The sequence below is a fragment of the Hyalella azteca genome, unplaced genomic scaffold (genome assembly GCF_000764305.2).
Source record: "Hyalella azteca isolate HAZT.00-mixed unplaced genomic scaffold, Hazt_2.0.2 contig4778, whole genome shotgun sequence".
Taxonomy (NCBI): Eukaryota; Metazoa; Arthropoda; class Malacostraca; order Amphipoda; family Hyalellidae; genus Hyalella; species Hyalella azteca.
In genome coordinates this window covers 1-21,651 of record NW_025934989.1, presented here as the reverse complement: position 1 = coordinate 21,651, position 21,651 = coordinate 1, and the positions used below count along the sequence as shown (strand labels likewise).

The window sequence follows — 21,651 nt, the reverse complement described above, 5'->3', positions numbered from 1 at the left end:
ACCATGGGCGCCTCATATAATCCCAGTCTCGTATCGTGGATACAATGCGCATGCCTCACATAATCCCAGTCTCGTATCGTGGATACAACACGCATGCCTCACGTAAGCTCCAGTCTCGTATCGTGGATACAACACGCATTGCCTCACATAGTTCCAGTCTCGTATCGTGGATACAACACGCATGCCTCACATAATCCCAGTCCCGTATCGTGGATACACATGCATGCCTCACGAAGTTCCCGCAGAACTTCTGTGATCAGTGCAATGAGAACTCCCGGGGACGTGACGCACGACGTTTTCCGTTGATACAAAAACAGTTCTTTCACCAAATTAACAAACTTGAACTTCATCGCGACAGACGTGCTCATATTAACCTACTTTTGACGTCATCAGCCATGGATTATTAAAACTGTTAAGCAACAGCAGCGTGACTTTGTCAGATGGTGAGTTCCTTAGACTAAAAGAATACTGTCAGGAATGATCACATGCTAAAGGGATCACATGCAACTCGGAAATTGTCCTGTTAATAATTCTGAGAAAGCAAGATCCTCTAACAATGGGGGAGTGCATCAGCTATACACCACTCCAATGTTGGGTGTGGTGGGTGTTAATAAATTTTCCTCGTCTCTAGCAGCCCAAAAATATATTTAATTTCGCTGCAGGTCGCACGCGTAGATGGACACAGGCGCCGGCACCTCGTGGTCATGGAAGCGGTGGGCTTCTCCGCGGTGGGCTTCTCTTGCACTTATTTACAAAAACGATGATCCCACACCACCCAACAGCAGGTAAAAACAGTGCAGATGCAGTTAAGAACCTGCAGGTGCTAGTAAGAACCATGCATTTTTTAATAATTTTATGACGCTCTTTTTTGCTTTATATTTACTTTAATTCCACTCCTGTATCGGTATCAGGCTTCAGGGCGCGACGTTATCTCTGTTATCTGCGCCTGTCAGAGCTGTGCGATAAACAGGGCTTATGGTATCAGATGTAGCACCTGCAACTGCACACCTGGTGCAGGTGATGCTTCAGATGTAGCACCTGCATATTACACATCTGGTACAGGTGATGAGTCAGATGTAGCAGCTTAAACTAACCATATTCAATCAGTCAACCTAACCAATATTTGCAAATCAGAGACCTTCAGAGTCGGATTTTCAAAATTAAATATCAGGGATGAACAAGAGAACAATTATAGTACAGTACACTATTATAATGATCCGAAATAACTGCCCAATCATCGTGTAGACGTGAAAGTTTCTCATCAAGCACAGATGTTGGTTCCTCATTTCACGCACGGAAAGGAAGGTGACCATAGCGATTAGGTCCTGGTAATATCCCGACACGATAAGTATCCTGGATACGCGCCCCAACAGTCCCTATATACTTGTGATGCTAGGATTCAGATACACACAATCTTTTACAAATTTATATCTTATAAATATTTGTGTTTTAAGCCTGGCGCAGAAAAATATACAGGGGCTGTCGGGGCACGTATCCAGGATACTGTTCGTGTCGGGATATTGTAAATAGGGGAGATTTATTGTCAGTGGGACAATAGCAAGGCATTGGCATTTACTTGAAGTTTCATGTTCTAGGAAAAATGAATATTTGAAGGAGCCCTCGTTTAAAAAGCAAACGATCGTTTTATTGTTGCAAGCGTGATTAGGAATAACGGATTTGGGATGACGGGATCCTACAATTGCAAGATCTGTCGATCCCGGGACGCACCGTGCTAACATGTTAGTTTGATATGAATGAAAAATTTTAGCACTGAGTCCGACGAACTTGCTCATGATCTTTCAGAACGTTTCCGAGCCCTGCCGCAATTTCTGTTCTGCCGCGCCCTAGCTGCGCGGCTTGATAAGCAGCATTTATACTCATCATGTTTGTAACTCTAAACTAAGTATTCATCAAGCTTACTATTTTTCCCAAACTTCATAACCTCATTTATTTGCATAGGTTCACTTAGAATATTTTAGGGAGATGCTTTTATGACGGCTGTAAAAAAACGAAATGAATTGATTGAAAAATGACTGCAGTGTTATACGGTCGTCCAGTTTTAGTCTCCGGTAGGACCGGCACAATAAGAGGCCTCCTTCTTTTGCCAGCTCATGCCTTGGTTCTCAGGCGTTGTCGCAGTTGTCGGAGAAGGCCATCGGTCGGTCGGTGTCATAAAGGCTGAACACATCATCGCTGTTGCACCGACACGGGCCATTATAGTATTCCTGAGGGATCACATGGAAAAATAGAAGGCTGTCCTTTGTGGCGCTGTCTTCACCGCCGCTCCTCGCGAAAATTGGAATTTCAGAAGGGCAGTCAACACAAGAACGAACGCGTCAAATGCAGATGCATTACATTGGCAAGGCCTAACTTTCTCATGACTTCCAAGATGATGTGTTACACTTGAACATTTCTTCATTGAAATGGCGTATAAAATAGGGGAAACCATTACAATCATGATATATCGTACGTTAATTCTTGAATGATTCATATGTCTTACATTATCCAATTAAAAAGCTTTATACGTTAAATTCAACAACACCAGTCCCGGCTAGCAGACGTAGCGCTTGTCAGCATCGCGTGTCAATCATTCGAAATACGTGCACCATGGGCGCCTCATATAATCCCAGTCTCGTATCGTGGATACAATGCGCATGCCTCACATAATCCCAGTCTCGTATCGTGGATACAACACGCATGCCTCACGTAAGCTCCAGTCTCGTATCGTGGATACAACACGCATGTCTCACATAATCCTAGTCTCGCATCTGTCTCTTATACACNCTGTCTCTTATACACATCTAGATGTGTATAAGAGACAGGTATGAACGCGTTCAAGAACAGACTAGATAAAGCTATGGAAAAATATATGTTCAGATTTGAAATGCCTAGCACCATATCGAACCCGGTGAAAGTCGAGTAGCTATCTAAAACGTTCGTCAGTCATGAAAAAATACGGTCAAATGACACGATTTTAGATCTTCTGTGAACAAGGCACGAGAAGGAAAAGAATCGGCGACAGGCCACATCAGGCCCACACTGCAGCGCCGAGATCGCTATGTTATGTTAACAGTAGAAGTGACCTGGAAGCACAGGGGAGATTGGTAACAGTATTAATTTGACAATACAGCACAGACAAAACCGATACAATATTATTCACCAATCTCATCTTAACACAGGATGCGCACCGTTGGCTGCATTAGAAGCGCCGTGTGCACAGTTAAGAAATGAGCTCATAGAATTTTTTTCGATTTTTAGCGAAGACGCTCCACTTAATTTTTAAATGATTTGAACGTCTAACATTTTTTACAAGAAAAAAGAATTTTAAGTTAAGATTTAATCAATAACAATTGTCCAGGGGCCGTATTATCAAAACTTCGTAATAGCGCGAAAGCAAAGCTTTCGCGCCCAACTCTCATCATTCATTCCTTCTAGTCGGTACTTTATATCTCTGCCAACCATAATTTTTAGCTCCGTACACAGATTTCTTCTGCAACTCACGTTGTTTATTAAAAAGAGTTCACAACTATTTTAGAACGGCTTTACCTGGGCCAACAAGGAGCAATACCGACAGACAGCTAGCATACGATAGTCGATACCATCGAAGGCATCGATTCCCGCCATCGAAGCTCACAGAATGTAAACAAATCCAAAGCCCCTGATTGGTCAGTTGGCTAGATGGTTTTGATGGTACGCTTTTAGCTAAGTCTTACGTACGAATGTTTTGATAATGCCAAAATTATGGTGTACTTACGTAACACGTAATTTTTTTGTCGGAAGTACAAAAAGTTACGAAGTTTTGATAATACGGCCCCTGGCTAGCAGTGGTTGATTCACGTAAGTTCCAGTCTCGTATCGTGGATACAACACGCACGTCTCACGTGAGTTCCAATCTCGTATCGTAGATACAACACGCAGGCCTCACGTAAGTTCCAGTCTCGTATCGTGGATACAATACGCTTGCCTCATGTAAGTTCCAGTCTCGTATCTCGGATACAACACGCACGCCTTACGTAAGTTCCAGTCTCGTGTCGTGGATACAACACGCATGCCTCAGCTGCTTGGGAATGAGGCGTTGCTGATTCATGTCTAAGGAAAAGTTTCTTTGACTAAATCAGTCGGATATTCGACGATCGCGCCCGCGGTTACTGTATTCATCAGCATTGTGACATAGTGCGCGTGCGAGTGGATTACCGAGGTAGGGTGTTGATTTACGCTGCCTTGATAGCCGTTATCGGCAACGCTCTCAGCCACATGGCTTAAGCAGGAACTTACAACCAACGATTTAAAGTTTAAATTAAAGTGCTCTGGCCCGAATTAGCACGTTCACCTCAGACTGCTAATCCAGTTTTTGAAAAGTTCGTTTTGTTATCAACGAGCGTGTTTAAAATTATTTTGCTCTCCTACTCCGCCCAACTCATCGATGCTTTATGCACCGAATGTCCTACTATGTCTGTTGTAGATTTGCCGCGAGTTGATTTGGGCAGCAACTACTGTCCACTGGCGGCTCCATCGAGCGGCTGATGAGATGCTCTCCCTGCGTTCGTCGCCCGTGTGTCGTCGCCGTCCCTAAATAAACATCTCGCCGCTACCTCGGCCGTTTGCCGCCAGAACTACTGTTCTGAACGTCTGATTGCAGTTGATTTTTCTCCTTTCAAGTTTAATACGAGGCATACTTGCTCAGGTTACAGTAGAAAATCAAGACTAGAACGCATAATGGATGTTTTTCAATTGCCAGAAGTACTCACTCTACTGTAGGCTATTGACCAGTTCCAAATTCTCTCCGTGATTGCGGCCGTTTGCCGCAGGCACCTCGCAAACGCGTCGATCTGGGCCTTTTTTGTCCACTTGAACTCGCGTCCAAGCAGTCTACGGACGACATGGCCTCCTCTTCCCTGAACAGCGAGCGGCATCTGTCAGTGAGGACAATTGAACAGCCGCACAAGCGCCGTGAAATGTCCTCGGCTTATATTGATTATGCCGGTGGTATGATTCAAGCGTTGATCTTGATAGGGGAGGAGGCAGTGAGAAAAGGAAGATGGAGGGAAAGAAAAGTGGATTGGTTCCAAAAGCTTATTCAATTAGCATGAATTTTTCACATTTGGAGTTAGCTAATATCAGAAATAACGCATTATTCACCTATTAGTGAATAATGCGTTCCATTATTCACTAATAATTATAAGGAGAACATTATAATTATAAGTGGAACATTATTCACGTTCCACTAGTTCCACTCAGTTTTTTGTGTGTGTATTGGTTATTGATGTTATTGAGGTTATTGTCAGACAGTTTTGTGGTAAAACACTAACTCGATAATAATCATATGGTAATTGCCACAATAAATCTAAAAACAAACGAGAAATACTGCATTACGCGATAAAATTCATGTCAATGAACGGCGAACGGGAAGAACAGGACTAAAGGTATTGTTGAGTGCCGCTGTTTCTCAGTCTTCAAACGTTAGGCGGCTGGCAGCAGGCATTGAGGATGTGTGATGCGGTGAATCAGACCTGATTTCGGTTCATTTTGGATTATAAGGAGAGATAAGGCAAAGAACTAACGTCTGAACTTACAGTTCGTCTCATACGCAAATACCAAGGGGAATTTTGGCGAGTGCAGCTCACGAAACTATTTTATTGTCGTGTATATTGAAGTGGATGATGGACCGTGCAAGTTGAATGATGAACCGTGCAAGGTGGATGATGGACCTGCAACGTTGATGATAGACCGAGCAACGTGGATGACGGACCTACAACGTGGATGATGGACTAAACAAGGAGGATGATGGTCCGTTCGAAGTCGACGATGGACCGTGCAAGGCAGATGATGGACCGTGCAAGGTGGATGATGGAACCTGCAAGGTGGATGACGTGTTGTTTTTCTCTATGAAATAATATTCTACTCTCTGCGGTCAACTAAATTGCTATCACCGTCGTCTCGATCTCCTCACACACGCCAGTCTTCAGGGCGCGACGTTATCTCTGTTATCTGCGCCTGTCGGAGCTGTGCGATGAACGGGGCTTATGGTGTCAAATGCAGCACCTGCAACTGCATACCTGGCGCAGGTGATGCGTCAGATGTGGCACCTGCAACTGCACACCTGGTGCAGGTGATGCGTCAGATGTAGCACCTGCAACTGCACACCTGGTGCAGGTGATGCGCCAGATGTAGCACCTGCAACTGCACATCTGGTGCAGGTGATGCCTCAGATGCAGCACCTGCAACTAAACATATTCAGTCGGGCAACCTAACCAATATTTACAAAACAAACGCTACCTTTATGTCGAATTTTCGCAATTAAATACCACAGATATATAAACAAGAGAACAAGTTCCGCCTCGTGAAATATCCAGTGTCGGTGCTTCTAGATTACTAGTAAATTCATGCCAATGGTGAGGAAAATTCAAATTGCACATCTGTACGTAATTATAATGATCCGAAATAGCCACCCAATCATCGTGTAGACGTGTAGGTTTCTCATCAAGCGCAGGTGTTGGTTCCTCATTTCACGCACCGAATGAAAGGTTACCATTGCGATTAGGTCCTGGTGATATCCCGACATGATAAGTATCCTGGATACGCGCCTCAAATGCCACTATACATTTGTGATGCTAGGTCCTGTAAATTTTGCTACGCCTGGTATAGCATGATACATAGGAGCTGTTGGGGCGCGTAACCAGGATGCTTATCGTGTCGGGATATTGCTTGGACCTGGAAATGTATTCTTAGGGGGACAATAGCATGGCATTGGCATCTACTAGGAGTCTCATATTCTAGGAAAAATTAATATTTGAACGGGTCTTCCTTTAATAAGCATACGTTCGTTTTATTCTTGTCAGCGTGATTAGGAATAACGGGTTTAAGGTGATAGGATCCTACAATTGCAAGGTTTATCGATCCTGGGACCAGCCTTGCTAACCTGCCAGCACTAAATTTTAGCACCAAGTCCGACGAACTTTCTCGTGCTATTTTAGAACATTTCCGAGCCCTGCCACAATTTCTGTTACCTGCAGCGCCCGAGGTGCGCGGCGTGATAAGCAGGAGACCGCTTATCATAGACTCCTGCGTTTGGTATTTTCTTTAATCCGAGACGAGACGAGACGAGACAAGAGGCTCTGTCCCGGTTCGCAATAAAAACCGGGACAATTTTCAGCCCTCCATAGGAATTCCGGGACGATACCGAGACGAGACGAGACATCCCGGTTAAAATAGGTACCTTTTAATTTCCCGGAATTTACAGCCATTTTAACGAGACATAACGAGACTAATCAATTATTGATGTGGTGTAAACTTTGGCTTACCGTCATACATTTATACAGAGCTGGGCAGCGCTACTTTGAAATGTAGCGGCCGCTACCGCTACATGCTCTAAATGTAGCGGGCGCTACCGCTACCGCTACAATGGCTTAAATGTAGTGCCGCTACCGCTACGGACAATGTAGCGGCCGCTACATGTAGCGCGCTACTGCCCATTTCTGGTAACAACAAACATGTTGACACTATTAACAGGCTGAGGTTGACAACATTACACCGAAATCTTTCGCAACGGTACAGTTTTATTCTGTAATTTATATTATGTATGTATCATGCTGATTTTTAAATTATATTTAATACTATTAAGTAAAATCTAAAGGCTTTATCTATAAATGTAGCGGTAGGGCTGTAGCGGCAAAACCTCGTATCGCTACTTAAATATGTAGCTGGCGCTACCGCTACCGCTAAATTGCTTAAATGTAGCACCGCTACCGCTACTGAAAATGTTGCGCCGCTACCGCTACAGAAAATGTAGCGGCCGCTACATGTAGCGCGCCACTGCCCACCTCTGCATTTATATAATAACTTGAGACGTATCCNTCTGTCTCGTCCTGGTTCATAATTTACCGGGACACAAGTTTTAAAGTCCGGGACAGAATTCTTGTCTCGGTTCATGCGTTTATTCCGGGACAAATTTTACCCTCTGTCCCGTTATTTTTTTCCCGGAATTTTCTCGTCTCGTTTAGTCTGTCCCGGTTCATTTCGAGAAAATTATTTCGAGACGCAGGAGTCTAGCTTATCAGGCCAGGCAAGATTACTAATGTTTGCACCCGCAACTACGAGCCTTCTGGTGCACGTGTGGGTTTTTACTCATCATGTTCATAGCTGTAAACTAAGTATACATCAAGCTTGCTATTTTTCCTAGACTTCATATCTTCCTTTATTAGCATAGGTTCAGTTACAATATTCCAGGGAGGTGCCTTTTTCGACGGCCATGAAAAAAGAAAGGAATTGACTTGAAAATGCCCGCAGTGGCATACGGTCGCAATTAAAACTTCTGGGTTGAATTATAAAAACCTGATTTCGCTTAGACTTGTCCCCAATATTTAAAATAAAAACGAAAAAGTTGCTTAAGTTAAGTATCAGTTACCATATTAATATTTGTTAAAATATTTAAAAGCAAAGAATAGTCCACAAAAATTCATATCTTTATAGAAAATATATACGTTTATAAAGTATACGTTTTCTTATATATATACGTTTTCTATAAAGATATGAATTTTTGTGGACTATTCTTTGCTTTTAAATTTTTAGTCAACTTGCGATTTAAGCAAATAAGTGACATTAATACTTTGTTCAAATATTTAGTAGAACTCATACCCCATTAATCTCCAATTAGTTTGTTGTTTTTTCAGCCTCCCGACGCCTTGACATTTTTGCCATTTGTTCAGAACCACTTCAGGAAAGTGCTGATTTATGGCGTTGTCTCCTCATCCGTATATCTCAGTAGTCAGCATGCAGCATTCCTCTGCAATATATTTTACTGGCTGTGTACTATAGAATTTTTACCTTAATAGCGCCCCAAGTGTTTTATACAGATGTTTCTATTTTAATCTGTATGCGTTTTGTTGTAGTTCGGGGCTGCTGCTGTCGCGCGCATCGCTAACAATATCTCAGCGTACGGTCTCGCAGCTCAAGCAGTAAGCATTTAAGTGCGGATCTGAGATCTAAGCTAATGTTCCAGAACAGCAAGAGATAGAAATTCCGATTTGTTCAGAACCTTTCTCGCACGGCTCGGTGGACATAGTTGGACCGCTCTGGACCGGTAATTGAGAGAAAATAGAAATTCGGTTTTTTAATTGCGATAAATGAATTTGGTTAAAAAGACGATATATGTTTTTTCCCCTATTTTGAAAAAAAAGCACTTACTGGGATTTTCATGTTCTATGGATGATGAGGGTTTGAACCAGTCTCGTAACGTAATTTTATAGAAAAATATGGATTTGAACGGGCCTTTCTTTGTTAGCAGGCATTTGCTTTATTATTATTACCACAGTTATGAATAATGGGTTTGGAATGACGGTATACTAAACTTGTAGGAATTATCGATCCCGGGCTACGCCGGACGAAGCTGCTAGTTTAAAATACATTATAAATTTTAAGCACCAATCCGTCGTTTTACTAGCACTCTTTTGGATTATTTCAGATCTCTGCCACAATCTGTGTTATATGCAGCGCCTGAGCTGCGCGGCGAGATAATCAAAAGGTTGCTTATCAGGCCGGGGAAGATAATGAGTGTCAGCGCCTGCAACTACGCGTCTTCTGGTGCAGTTCTGGGGTTTGAAATATCACGTTTGTGACTCCAAATCAAGTATTCCTCGCGCTTTTTTATATTAACCTTCAAATCTTCCATCGTTTGCATCAGTTCGTTTAGGAAATTTGTGTAAGCAGCCGTTTTCACCGCCCAAGAAAACTATGAAATAATTATAAAAGTGTCTGCAAGGCCACCAGATTCCGCCTAAGTTTGCTGTACTGAAGTTCAATGAGTGGCGCTGTCACTTATGAGACGCCACCTGAAATTCAACACAAAACGAACTAAGTATCTAATTCGTCCTTAAAACTCATTCCTCTGTAGATAATTGTAGGCTGGAATTTGTTGCAGAATAATATGCGTTTAAAAATTAGTTTTTAAAGACAACACTTCTAAAGAATACAGTGTCTCCTATGTTACACATCTACAATGAATTTCTAATTTTATTTCCATATATTAAGGAAAATTCATTTCTTATTTTTTTAATATTAATATATTTAGAAAATTAAATTTTTCAAATTATTTATTCTGTCAATTGATTCATGCCTTGTCTTCAACTTTGCACAAGTGTGCAAAATTTCAGATTGATTGTTCAGGTAGAAGTGTGTTGAATATCGATTATAAGATTTGTAAAAGAAAAATTATTTTTTCAATTTTTCAAATTACAAAAAAATTTTAATTTCAAAAATAAATATTCTGTTAATTGACTCATGCATAGTCTTCAACTTTACGCAAGTGTGCAAAATTTTAGATCAATTGGACAGGTAGAAGTGTAAATATTGATTATAAGATTTGTAGCAGACAGACAAACAAAAAAACAGACAAGAAGTGAAGTTAAAGAGAAGTGTTGTAAAAAATGCTACAATTTCAAACCGCAAAAGGTACGTGATCGAACCTTCTCCGAGCTGGTTGATCTGTCAGCATAGATTTCGTTATCCAGAATAACCAGAATAAGTGTGTATGGGCACTTTTGGGATCGCAATTTGCTTATGTTATGTAAGTGACTTTGAATATAAAAACTTGAATTTTTTTACGTCACTTATTTCATTTGATTTAAATCCTTAAAGATATGATCGTCTGAATTTCTTGCCACAAACGCAGCTATATATTTATAGTCGCCAAGCCCCGCCAAGTAGTTGTCCGCGCCGCGTGTCCGTCATCCGAGATAGCGCAGCAAGAGGCTTATGGCGGGGAGCTACGCTGAAAGAATGGAGCTTTATGAACCAAAGGATCCTGCTAAGTTTAATATTTCAGGAAATTTGTTATTCTAGTCAAACAAGCATACGCTATGATGAAGTAAAGAAACAATCTAAATAACCTAGCTAACTGGCCTCATTTTACGCGGAGGAAACGTCGGAATATTTCAAGTTGCCGACAAACTTTCGAATAACAAGTAGTACCTAGCAAAGTGGAAAACGCAGCATTCATGGAAAGTGTTGATTAAGCTAGGTAATGCAGCAATAATTCAGCAAGTTATTCAGTAGCGATTCAGCTTGGTAATTCAGACTAAGCCTTCCTTTTCTGATTAAGTTATATCTCATATCATTTAAATTATCATTTAACTATCATCATTCTTGAACTATTTGGAGGGATAAGTTAAGACAGCGTCTATCTTTTACTTACTTGAATGTTAAACGGGGCAGTATAGGTAACAAATTCATCACAGAGACAATGGTACACGACTGAAACCTTCGACAGTCAGGTCATAATAACTCCTACAATGAGTGTTATATCACTGCGGCTTTATCCTAAGCCTATCTAGTTTGCTGGATAGGCTTTATTGCCCTTCCTCTTATAGACTTGGAGCTTCCGCCGGAGTTATCCTGTCCTCGTGACACAATCTATCGACTCAATGTCCCGTAAGCAAGTTCAACATTCCTCTTTTTAAGGGGAGCGTGTAGTAGAAAAATTGTTTGTAAATTGATCCATTTTTTGAAGCTTCGGACTCACATGTAGAAGAATACAGCATGAACATTTTGTTCGTAGGATTTTTTGAACAAATGAAAGCGAACATGATATGCATAGAAACATAAAAAGGAGTTTTAGAGAGTTTTGAAGTGGTGTTAGTTAAATAACTGCACATTCCTAACACAAATGACCATTGGTTCTATATCGACCGCAGAGCTCCTGCTTTGCATTTAATTTTTTTTTCCTTGGGGTATTTTTTCCATTTTAAGCCCCACCCACATTCACTTTTCATAATTTTGAATAATAAATCAAAGAATGACTTATAGAATCGATGGATATTTGCATTAGGAATAAAACGATACAATTTTTGCCCTTGACCCTCGTAAAATAAAAGACTTATAAACGAAATAAGCTGAAAATTTCAATAATATCTTCCTCCAAATTCGTGTAATTCTTATTACAATTTTACGACAGTTTACGTTAAATGGAAGGGCTTTTACATGGCGACTAATACAGAGACGATGTAACCAGAAATTGGCCATGCAATGTTGTTATAATACATAATGTTTTTGTAATAAATAGCCGCTATTAATCGGCGGTTAACTAAGTTGCTATCAGCGTCGACTTGACCTCACAAACGTCAGGCTGTGTTATAACGGAGATAAATGCCGCGCGACGTTATCACTGTTACCTGCCTGTCAGAGCTGCGCAAAAAACGGGGCTTATGGTTTCAGATGTAGCACCTGCAACTGCACACCTGGTGCAGTCGTTGCATCAGATGTAACACCTGCAGCTGCACACCTGGCATGAATATGGTGAGTTAGGTGTAGCAGCTGCACGGACGCATCTGTTACACTTGGGTTTCAACATATGTACATGCATCAGGTCTCTGTCCATCCCAGTTAAAATTTTGAGCCGAGACCGGCGCCGGGTTTAGCCGGGCTGGTCGCGCTTTAGCAGGATGGAGCCGTGAAACAATAACCGGCCATCTATCCCTAAAACTGCGCTGCGCCATGGCTGATATAGAGACAAAATTCTAGCAGCTCGGCAGGGCCGGAACTCTGCGCTGTTTTAGCGCCTGTCTCTTATACACATCTAGATGTGTATAAGAGACAGGAGCACACCTGGGCAGGTACTCAGAAGCTAATTAGCGCTGATACGCGGCTGGCGATATCGTCTCTAAAGCGGACATTTCTGCTCTATCGCTGCTCTGTCGCGTCTCTACGCCGGCTCTGCAGCCGGCGACGGCCTGCTCTATTCCCTGCCCTAAATTTTAACTGGGATGTTCATGTCAGAAGTATTGTCCATGTTCAACGTATACCTCTTGACGTATGCCGCCTCACAACAGGAAAAGCGAACTTGAGGAAGGGGAAATGATTGAGCCGTAATTTCGATTGTTCCACGAGATTAAATTTTTCATGGAATCAGTAATCTTGTAATCTTTATATGTTTGGTAACATTTGAATATTATTTGAACATTTAAAAACATACTTGTAATATAAAATATAAATCTTTTACTTGCTTGCGCCGTACATGTCGTAAATGTGGTGCATTTCGATGTGGGTAACTTGATGGTTCGGAATCGCAACGATTGCAACATTGTACGTACACTTTAAACCTTGATAACAGCTCAATTTCTGATAAAAGCAGCGATCTGTTGGCTCTGTCACGAACACTCGTCTTGCTAGGCTGAGCATAAATTGGCGGGTCAGCTGAACTAACCTCAATTATTTTGTTAGTTATGTTCATGGCAGTCGCAAGTTATTCAGCATTTAAATTAAATGATAACGCGACCTTTGGAGCTGGAATATCCGAATTCCTTCGTCTACTGTGATAAAAAGGTTTGCGTGTTCGTAACTGATTATATTATTAATTATTAAACAATATTATTCTTCGATGTCCTGCATGATATAGCAATATATCACGACATCGCAGCAATATATCTCGATATGCTTTTGACTATTATTATTCTACGATGTCGTGAATTGGAAAAAATTTTGTCACGTTACTTAGATTTTTAATTCATTTAGACTTGTATATTCATATACTATGAAAAAATAAAGAGTGTCCACATGAGGTCACGGCATAGGTCAGAGGTGACAAAACCTAATATAGGAGCAATTGCATGTAGAAATATACGTGATATCACTGCGATCATGTATAGCCCGCTGAGCTTGTCTAGTTCAGTTCTTCCGTTTCTATTCAAAGCTCGTAGGAACGAGTCTCATTTGATTGATATCTTATAAGACTTTCTTATCTCGACAACACTAATAATCTATGCAGTCATTCTTTTATTAGTAGCCAAAATATTCAGTTTACATTACGAAAAATTAAAAACGATTCATTTTGCGTATAATATTTTTTACACGCAATAATATCTTTTGCTTTCAATTGTTACCGAAAAAAATATTTTAATTTGCACCAAAATAAAGCACAAGTTTATTAAATATTAAAAAGAAACTTTAACACAAATTATGGTTCTGCACGGATTGGAAAAAAGCTGTATATGCAGGTTAAAGCTGCATATACATGTTAAGCTGTATATGCAGGTTAAAGCTGTATCTGCAGGTTAAAGCTGTATCTGCTGGTTAAAGCTGTATCTGCAAGTTAAAGCTGTATCTGCAGGTTAAAGCTGTATATGCAGGTTAAAGCTGTATATACATGTTAAGCTGTATATGCAGGTTAAAGCTGTATCTGCAGGTTAAAGCTGTATCCGCTGGTTAAAGCTTTATATGCAGGTTAAAGCTGTATCTGCAGGTTAAAGCTGTATCTGCAGGTTAAAGCTGTATCTGCTGGTTAAAGCTGTATCTGCAGGTTAAAGCTGTATCTGCAGGGTAAATTTCTATCTGCAGGTTAAAGCTGTATATGCAGGTTAAAGCTGTATCTGCTGGTTATAGCTGTATCTGCAGGTTAAAGCTGTATCTGCAGGTTAAAGCTGTATCTGCAGGGTAAATTTCTATCTGCAGGTTAAAGCTGTATATGCAGGTTAAAGCTGTATCTGCTGGTTATAGCTGTATCTGCAGGTTAAAGCTGTATCTGCAGGTTAAAGCTGTATATACATGTTAAGCTGTATATGCAGGTTAATGATGTCTAATACATATTAATGCTGAGCAATACAGGTTAATACTGAGTCATACAGGTTAAAGCTGAGTCATTCAAGTTTAGGCTGAGTCATTCAGGTTAAAGCTAAGTCATACAGGTTAATGCTGAGGCATACAGGTTAATGCTGAGTCACACAGGTTAATGCTGAGTCATACAGGTTGAAACTAAGTCATCCAGGTTTGAAGAAGAGGGAGGTTTTGCTGGTGGTTGGGTTTTGAGGAAGATTTTACGGCAGCCTTCCCTCTTCCCTAATTAATTAGCTGACACGTCTTGTGGGATTGGAGTAAAGAATCTCAAGTTTCAGTTTTTTATTGAAGAAAGTCGGGCTGAAGAAAGAATCCGCCGATCAACACCTGTATCAGTGCTGGCCGTTAGAGTTGACATGGCATGAACACAATGGAATAACAATATCAAAGAATACAGAAAATACAAATGATTCAATTATGACAGTGACACTGAAATATTTATTGCATTAAATTAATTGAATTGTAGTGAAGAACTTAGCGTCTTATCCCATTAGATGTTCACCCCCACGCGTCGTTCAGGAAAATGACTAGCTAATGCGCGATTGGCAAATGGTTCTTCACTGGCGTTCTTAACAAAATTCACAATATTTGCTGGTACGATTTAAACATAAAATTATTTTGACATTTACTAAACTTTTTTACCATTCAGGAATTCCACGAGTGTTATTCGTGCTCAAAAGTTGATGATTAACTGACTGGATATTTTTTATAATGGTTCAATAATGAAATTAATGAAATCCGAAATAAGCAATCGAGATCAAGATAATTAAGTAAGATATTGTAACAGAGGTTGATATTCATGAGTTTAATGGTTTAATAAAATTAATTATGACATTCAAGAGAAATATTAGTGCGAGATATAAGTTCGAGTCACCACAGGTTAATGCTGAGTCATACAGGTTAATGCTGAGTCATTGAGGTTAAAGCTAAATCATACAGGTTAATGCTGAGTCATACAGGTTAATGCTGAGTCATACAGGTTAAAGCTAAGTCATACAGGTCCTCAGAGGTGAAATGAAACAATGCGAGGGCATTAAAGTGGACTCGGACATGCTGCCTGGATGCAACGTTATCCGTTGTCAACGCTCGCGGTATTTAGTCTGATTAATTCCATATTTGCCATTAATAATATCAACTTCAGTCATGGATCGTGGGCGCCCTGCGACTGGGTAATGTACCTCGAGGGCACCCCGCGCCCTATAGGACACTAACCAGTAGCCTGCTAACTATAAGACACTAACCAGTAGCCTGCATGCAGTTGATCGGTTGTAACTACCCTTACTGGTCATTGTTATCAGGAGATGAAAGCTTTGCGGCGTTTGATGCTTGGTGTTTTCTAATTTCATTTAACCATCATTTGGAGCATCGATCGTTGTATAAAAATGGAAAGTAATGGCACGAGATTAAATGTAATTTAAAAGTAGGCAATATTTTTGCAGCATGCTAATTTCTTATTATTTGATACGCCAATGATGGCATCACTACGTAACAGCAGATAGCAAACAGGATCGTTCCGGGAAGAAAAAATTGGATATAAAAAATTTGCTCAAAGAATATGTGAGCTTTATTTACTAAGAGTACAAAACTGTAAGTATGTGATACATTCATTAGTTAAATAGTTACTAAAATTTTACTAATTTTCAGTTGTTATTTATAAGGAATTTTGATACTAATGGAAGTTAACTACTGTCCAAATTAATTTGCATCTCTTGCGCATATTTTTGAATCATTCACCTGGACACACTTGACGACATAACTTTACGCTCGTTCACCCGCAAAGCGATGAATGCTGTTGATATTTCTCAGTTGTCATGTTGACCTGTGTTGCCGCCGGAGTTAAGTAACCCAAATGATGCCAGTCACTGAATTGAACTTTAATACATTGCATGTATGGTATGGGAGTTACGACTTGAAGCTGTTGCTCAGAACTTGGTCCCAAGTTCCGCAGCCAATCACTACATTTAGTGTTGGCTAAAAGCGCCAACCATATGAAAATAGCACAAGTAATAACTTTTCTATCTTGCGCAGGCACTGGAAGATGGCGTCCGCAGCAGGAGCCGCGGCTACCGCAACTTTCGATGAAATGAAAAGCATTTGTCAAACACACGAAGCAATTATGAGGCTGTGCCCCAAGTACACGAGCAAACTGCTGGCTTTGGAGTGCAAGGATAAAGATGACAATGATACCTACAGGACCTACATAGAAAAGTATAAGACTTTCGAACATCGTGAATGGAAGAACTTGTGCGGCTTTTTGTGGAAGACTTTTGAAACTGAGAAATCTACGAACAACTTTGACATGACGGCGTTGTACAAATTATTTTGTATCGTTTCGAAAGTTAAGCCCATAAAAAGCACTTCTCGAGAACTGTTGAAAAAAGTAGAAGCAGTTAAAAACGTTAGGAATGATCTTATGCATAATGCGGATTCGATGAAGGATCCCAGTAAGGTGCCTGAAATCGAAACTAAATTGACCGAGCTGATTGATGAAGGAGGAAAGTGTTATGCCCTTCTTCCAGATGAAACGAAGGACATGAAAGACGAGCTGCAACAAGATATGAAAAACAGCTACAGTCCGGGTAGAAGTGAGCTGGCTCACGTGACATATCGTGTACTTACTGAAGGAAAAAGAATTTCAAACGATCGTTTTCAGAAATACTTCAACGAAAATCTGCCTTTAGACCTTGGCTGCGTGGAAAGATCAGAGGTATTTTATTCGCCTAAAGTGGCACCGTGCGGACAAAACAAAAATCCTCTTCCTTACACCAGAATCTTTGACTCGCAGGATGGAGTTATACTTCTTGAGGGTGTCGTAGGGGCGGGTAAAACGAACGTGCTCAAGAACATTGCTCTACAGTTTTCTGGATCGCGGTTCCCAAACTTTTTGAAGGAATTTGAAATTCTTGTCTACATCGAGTGCAGAGACAGAACCATGAGCAGTTTGCAGCAAGTCTTCATGAAGCACTTTGAAGGCTTGTTTACTGAACCAGGTGAGAAAGCCAGCATTTCGCAAGCTCTGAAGCAGCTTCACGTGTTGTTCCTGGTCGATGGGTTCGATGAGCGAAACGAAATGTCAATGACTGTTTTATGTGAGCTCCTGAAAACGGAATGGCACTCTAACTCTCGAATTCTGATCACAAGTCGTCATCAAGCCTTCAAAGACGTCAAAGAATTTATCACAAACAATGACGCCACCTTCACCGAGTACCGTCTTGCTCCTCTCTCTGAGCTACAAGAGCAGTTGGAGTTCATCGAAAAATATGGACGCAGTCTGAACAAGGATCCTGCGCGGGCACGCGCGATGCGAGAACGATTTGCCAGACTTGACCCAGAATTACAGAAATTTTTCACTGAGCCCATAAATTTGCTGCATTTCTGCTCAATTTTTAATAAGACTCCGAAAAATATTGACCGATGGAGAAGCTTCAATGACTTGTCGAGAGACGTATTAGCTTTACAAAAAACAGTCGTGGCAGCAAAACTCTGCGATATCGCTGTCCTAGATAAAGATGTTCTTATCGATGACGTGCTCATGGTCGTTGGCGAGTGGGCGCTGGAGTTCCTCTCACACAACCAAGTCACTTTCACTGACGAAGAGCTGCTACGCCTGAAGCGTCAGTGCCGTGACAAAATCAGGGCTCACTGCGCCAGCGTTGCAGTTGACACTGGAGTGTTCCTCAGCGCCATGCTTAAAGTGAAGCCATCGCTATCTGGAGGAACAACCAATTCTTTCGAACACAAGTCGGTCCAAGAAACAATGGCTGCACATTACGTTGTTGGGCGTTTAATCGACACGGAAGAACCTCTCAAACAGATCCTAGGAACTACGAGCTCAAGGTAGGCCCACATGCAGCTCCATGTGTCACTTCTAGCCCAGCCATTTATCTGAGTTGTACGTTCATTGAGTCGGTTGAAGTTTGAACGTAATAATATGCCAGGTCCTATAATATTCAGTTCATAATTGTCAATTGGATATAAAATAAACGCATTATGCATCAGACATCGCGAAATTTATTAGACCTGAAAACAGGCTTGGGAGATGCTAAAGGAAATAATTCAAGGCAGAAATCGTATTGAAGTACGAAAACAATGTTGTGTACGCTCCCTAGAACGGTGTGGCGTGCAGTCGTCAACGCTTTACCATAGCTCAATGACAAACAAACTTTCAATCGCACTAACAAGTTTTTTAACTTTTTAGCAATTAACATATATCAGATTTACGATCGAATGATAATTTCCCTGCGTATTGATTGGCTGCTAACTTGATATTAGCGATCGTGTATCGCTTACGGTAGTTGATATATATGGTGTAGATCTCTTTTTAAATGAGTTTTTTTTTGCACCTAGAATCATGGATGAGAGCAACTATATATGCCTAATTACACTGAGAGAAAAAAACACCCAAGTGTTTCAAAACCTCTCGAGCTTGACGCGGTTATATTTTTGCGGCTAGGGTCGCGTGGACAGTGCGCTGAATGCTGTCATGGGAGGTGGCTGTGTGGAGCCGCCGCTTTTGAATGCCATGAATCTACACTGCTTACGGTTAATTGGCCCAACTCAATTCGGTTAATTGTTTCAACTCACTGCTGTTCTTTTGTCAATAGTAATGCTAACGAGCGACGTCTATACCATTCAATCGTATATATTCATGACGTATATATTCTTTTTAGAAACAGTGACGTTTTCATCGTCATTCATCGCTATGAGTATCGTTCACAATTCGTGAAATATTCACGTTAACACAAGTCATGAAAAGTTTGTAGTACAAGTACCCTGCCTCGAATAATAAGAGGATGATAGCAGCTGAATTTACTGCGAAAAAATATGAATTAGAAATTCATACCTACTAAATTATTGTATTTAAATATCTACCAATTTCCGCATCTATATTACAGCATCCGGGAATTTTTGAGCGTACTTTCTCTCTCCTGCACTTGCTTCACTCGCACCCATCACACGCACTGCATTTGTTTTCACACGAATGCATGAAAACTTTGCCCTTCAACGACCTGACGGCATTATTAACATACGTCAGTATACCCCTAACATACGTCATTATGCCCCTAACATACGTCAGTGTGCCCTTAACATACGTCAGTATGCCCTAACATACGTCAGTATGCCCCTAACATACGTCAGTATGCTCCTAACATCCTAGCATACGTCAGTATGACCCTAACATACGTCAGTATGTCCCTAACATACGTCAGTATGCTCCTTGTACACGTAGTGGCCTGAATACACGTAGCGGCCAGAGTATACGTAGAGGCCTGAGTACACGTAGCGGCCTGAGTACACGTTGCCGCCTGAGTACACGTAGGAGCCTAAGTACACGTATAGGCGGCTTAATTACACGTATAAACAGCCTAAGTACACGTATAAGCGGCCTAAGTACACGTATAAACAGCCTAAGTACACGTATAAGCGGCCTAAGTACACTTATAAACAGCCTAGTACACGTATAAGCGGCCTAAGTACACGTGTAAGCAGCTTAAGTACACGTAGCGGCCTATGTCGTCAATGATTGGCTGCATGCGGAGTTACGAACTCTAAACGGTTTATAATAGCACGGCCGCTTGTAGTTTGTACGACGTGCCTCTCACTGCCCGCATTCATGTGTTGCGGAGTAAGCTGCCTTTCTTTTACTCCCTTCATATCCTGTCAGAAATCACCGCAGTCGGCGAGCCAGCCGCGGGCAACATGTCTGCCCCAATTGTCCGAGGTTGCATTCATTCACGACATTGAACTCATAATATTAAGCTCTACCTGAGGATCGGGTTTCGTGACTAAGGTAGTGAGGGATAAGTTAGACACATCAGTCCGGATAACGTATCTTGTATACGGGGTGGTTATGCAGAGTTGCGATACAGAGGTATAGGCCTTTTATAAGCTACGCTTCCGCCCACTACTAAGGTCTTAATCGCGTTATCTATCACGTGTCTACCAGATGTTGACTCGTCCTCAATCTCTATCAGGTCAAGTGAATTGACACCGGACACAATTAACGGTTGTACCAGCGCAACCTCAAGGCATTAAACAGACAGGCATGCCCATTGTTGATTCACGCTTTCGGAATATTCGCTCATGCGTTCTATAAAACGTCGGAAGTCATCGCCGTGCCCCCACCGAATCGTCCGCAAACGGCAGTTATGTAATTTGAGTTTGTCATTGAGGGTCTAGATTGACTTGTTTGCGAAGGTGCCTGCGCCGAACGGCCGTGCTATTGTCAGGGCGGAGTTTTCTAAATGGGCAGTTGCCGGCGCTTATATGTCGCGGTAGGGCTGCTGACAATATCTGGAGTGACTGCAGCTCGACAGGGAAATGTTCATGACTCGGCAGAGTACATCGGTAGTCAGCCAACGCACACACACAACAGACGCATATATCGGCGCAGAAAAGATCTGTAAAAGACACATATTGCGTCTAAAAGACCAGTAGCCGACCGACACGTATGGCGGATATTGAGTTTTAGGATAACTTGGTCAGTAGTCCCTGGGTAGTCGATATATTGACGCAACACTTGACATCAACAGCCTCCTGGAGGTGCTGCTGTACGTGGTGGCGGCCCTCAGCACCCGCAGCCCCCACCACTTCCAGCGGCGGTGGGGGGAGCTGAAGGAAGCGCTGCGCGACGCCGGCGTCGATTACGGCAAAGGCACCGGCGACGACGTGAGGGACTGCATCGTGCGCTGCCCTGACCACGTCGCGGGGCTGGTGGCCGAGCTCGCCGTCTTGGCGGGGGGCGGGATCTGGCGTGTCAAGGAAGGTGGGTGTACAATACAATACAATACAATTCAATACAATACAATACAATACAATAAAATACAATACGATGCAATAAGATGCGATACGATACAATACAATACACACCATGCTTATACAGGAGTTTCACCCCTAAACTACCATGCATCACGACGGCCTAGCTTGACTATTCTGTGGCGATATCTTCAGAATAACACGAGGAGTTTTTGTCTTTTTTGGCTCTGGTGGTTACGTTACGGTTGCCCGCAGGTCGCCATGTTGCTGCAATCGCTGCAATGTTGCGTCACG

The 21,651-nt window shown here is 41.7% G+C and overlaps 1 protein-coding gene across 1 annotated transcript; it reads left to right on the top strand.

Annotated features, from left to right (window-relative positions):
- Positions 1-16,717: 16,717 nt before the first annotated feature.
- Positions 16,718-21,367, top strand: LOC125177776 (the record flags this gene model as incomplete). Its single annotated transcript, XM_047880158.1, has 2 exons — positions 16,718-18,438; positions 21,135-21,367. Coding segments are annotated over exons 1-2 (1,954 nt in total), but the record flags the coding sequence as incomplete, so codon positions are not given.
- Between the last annotated feature and the right edge of the window lie 284 nt (positions 21,368-21,651).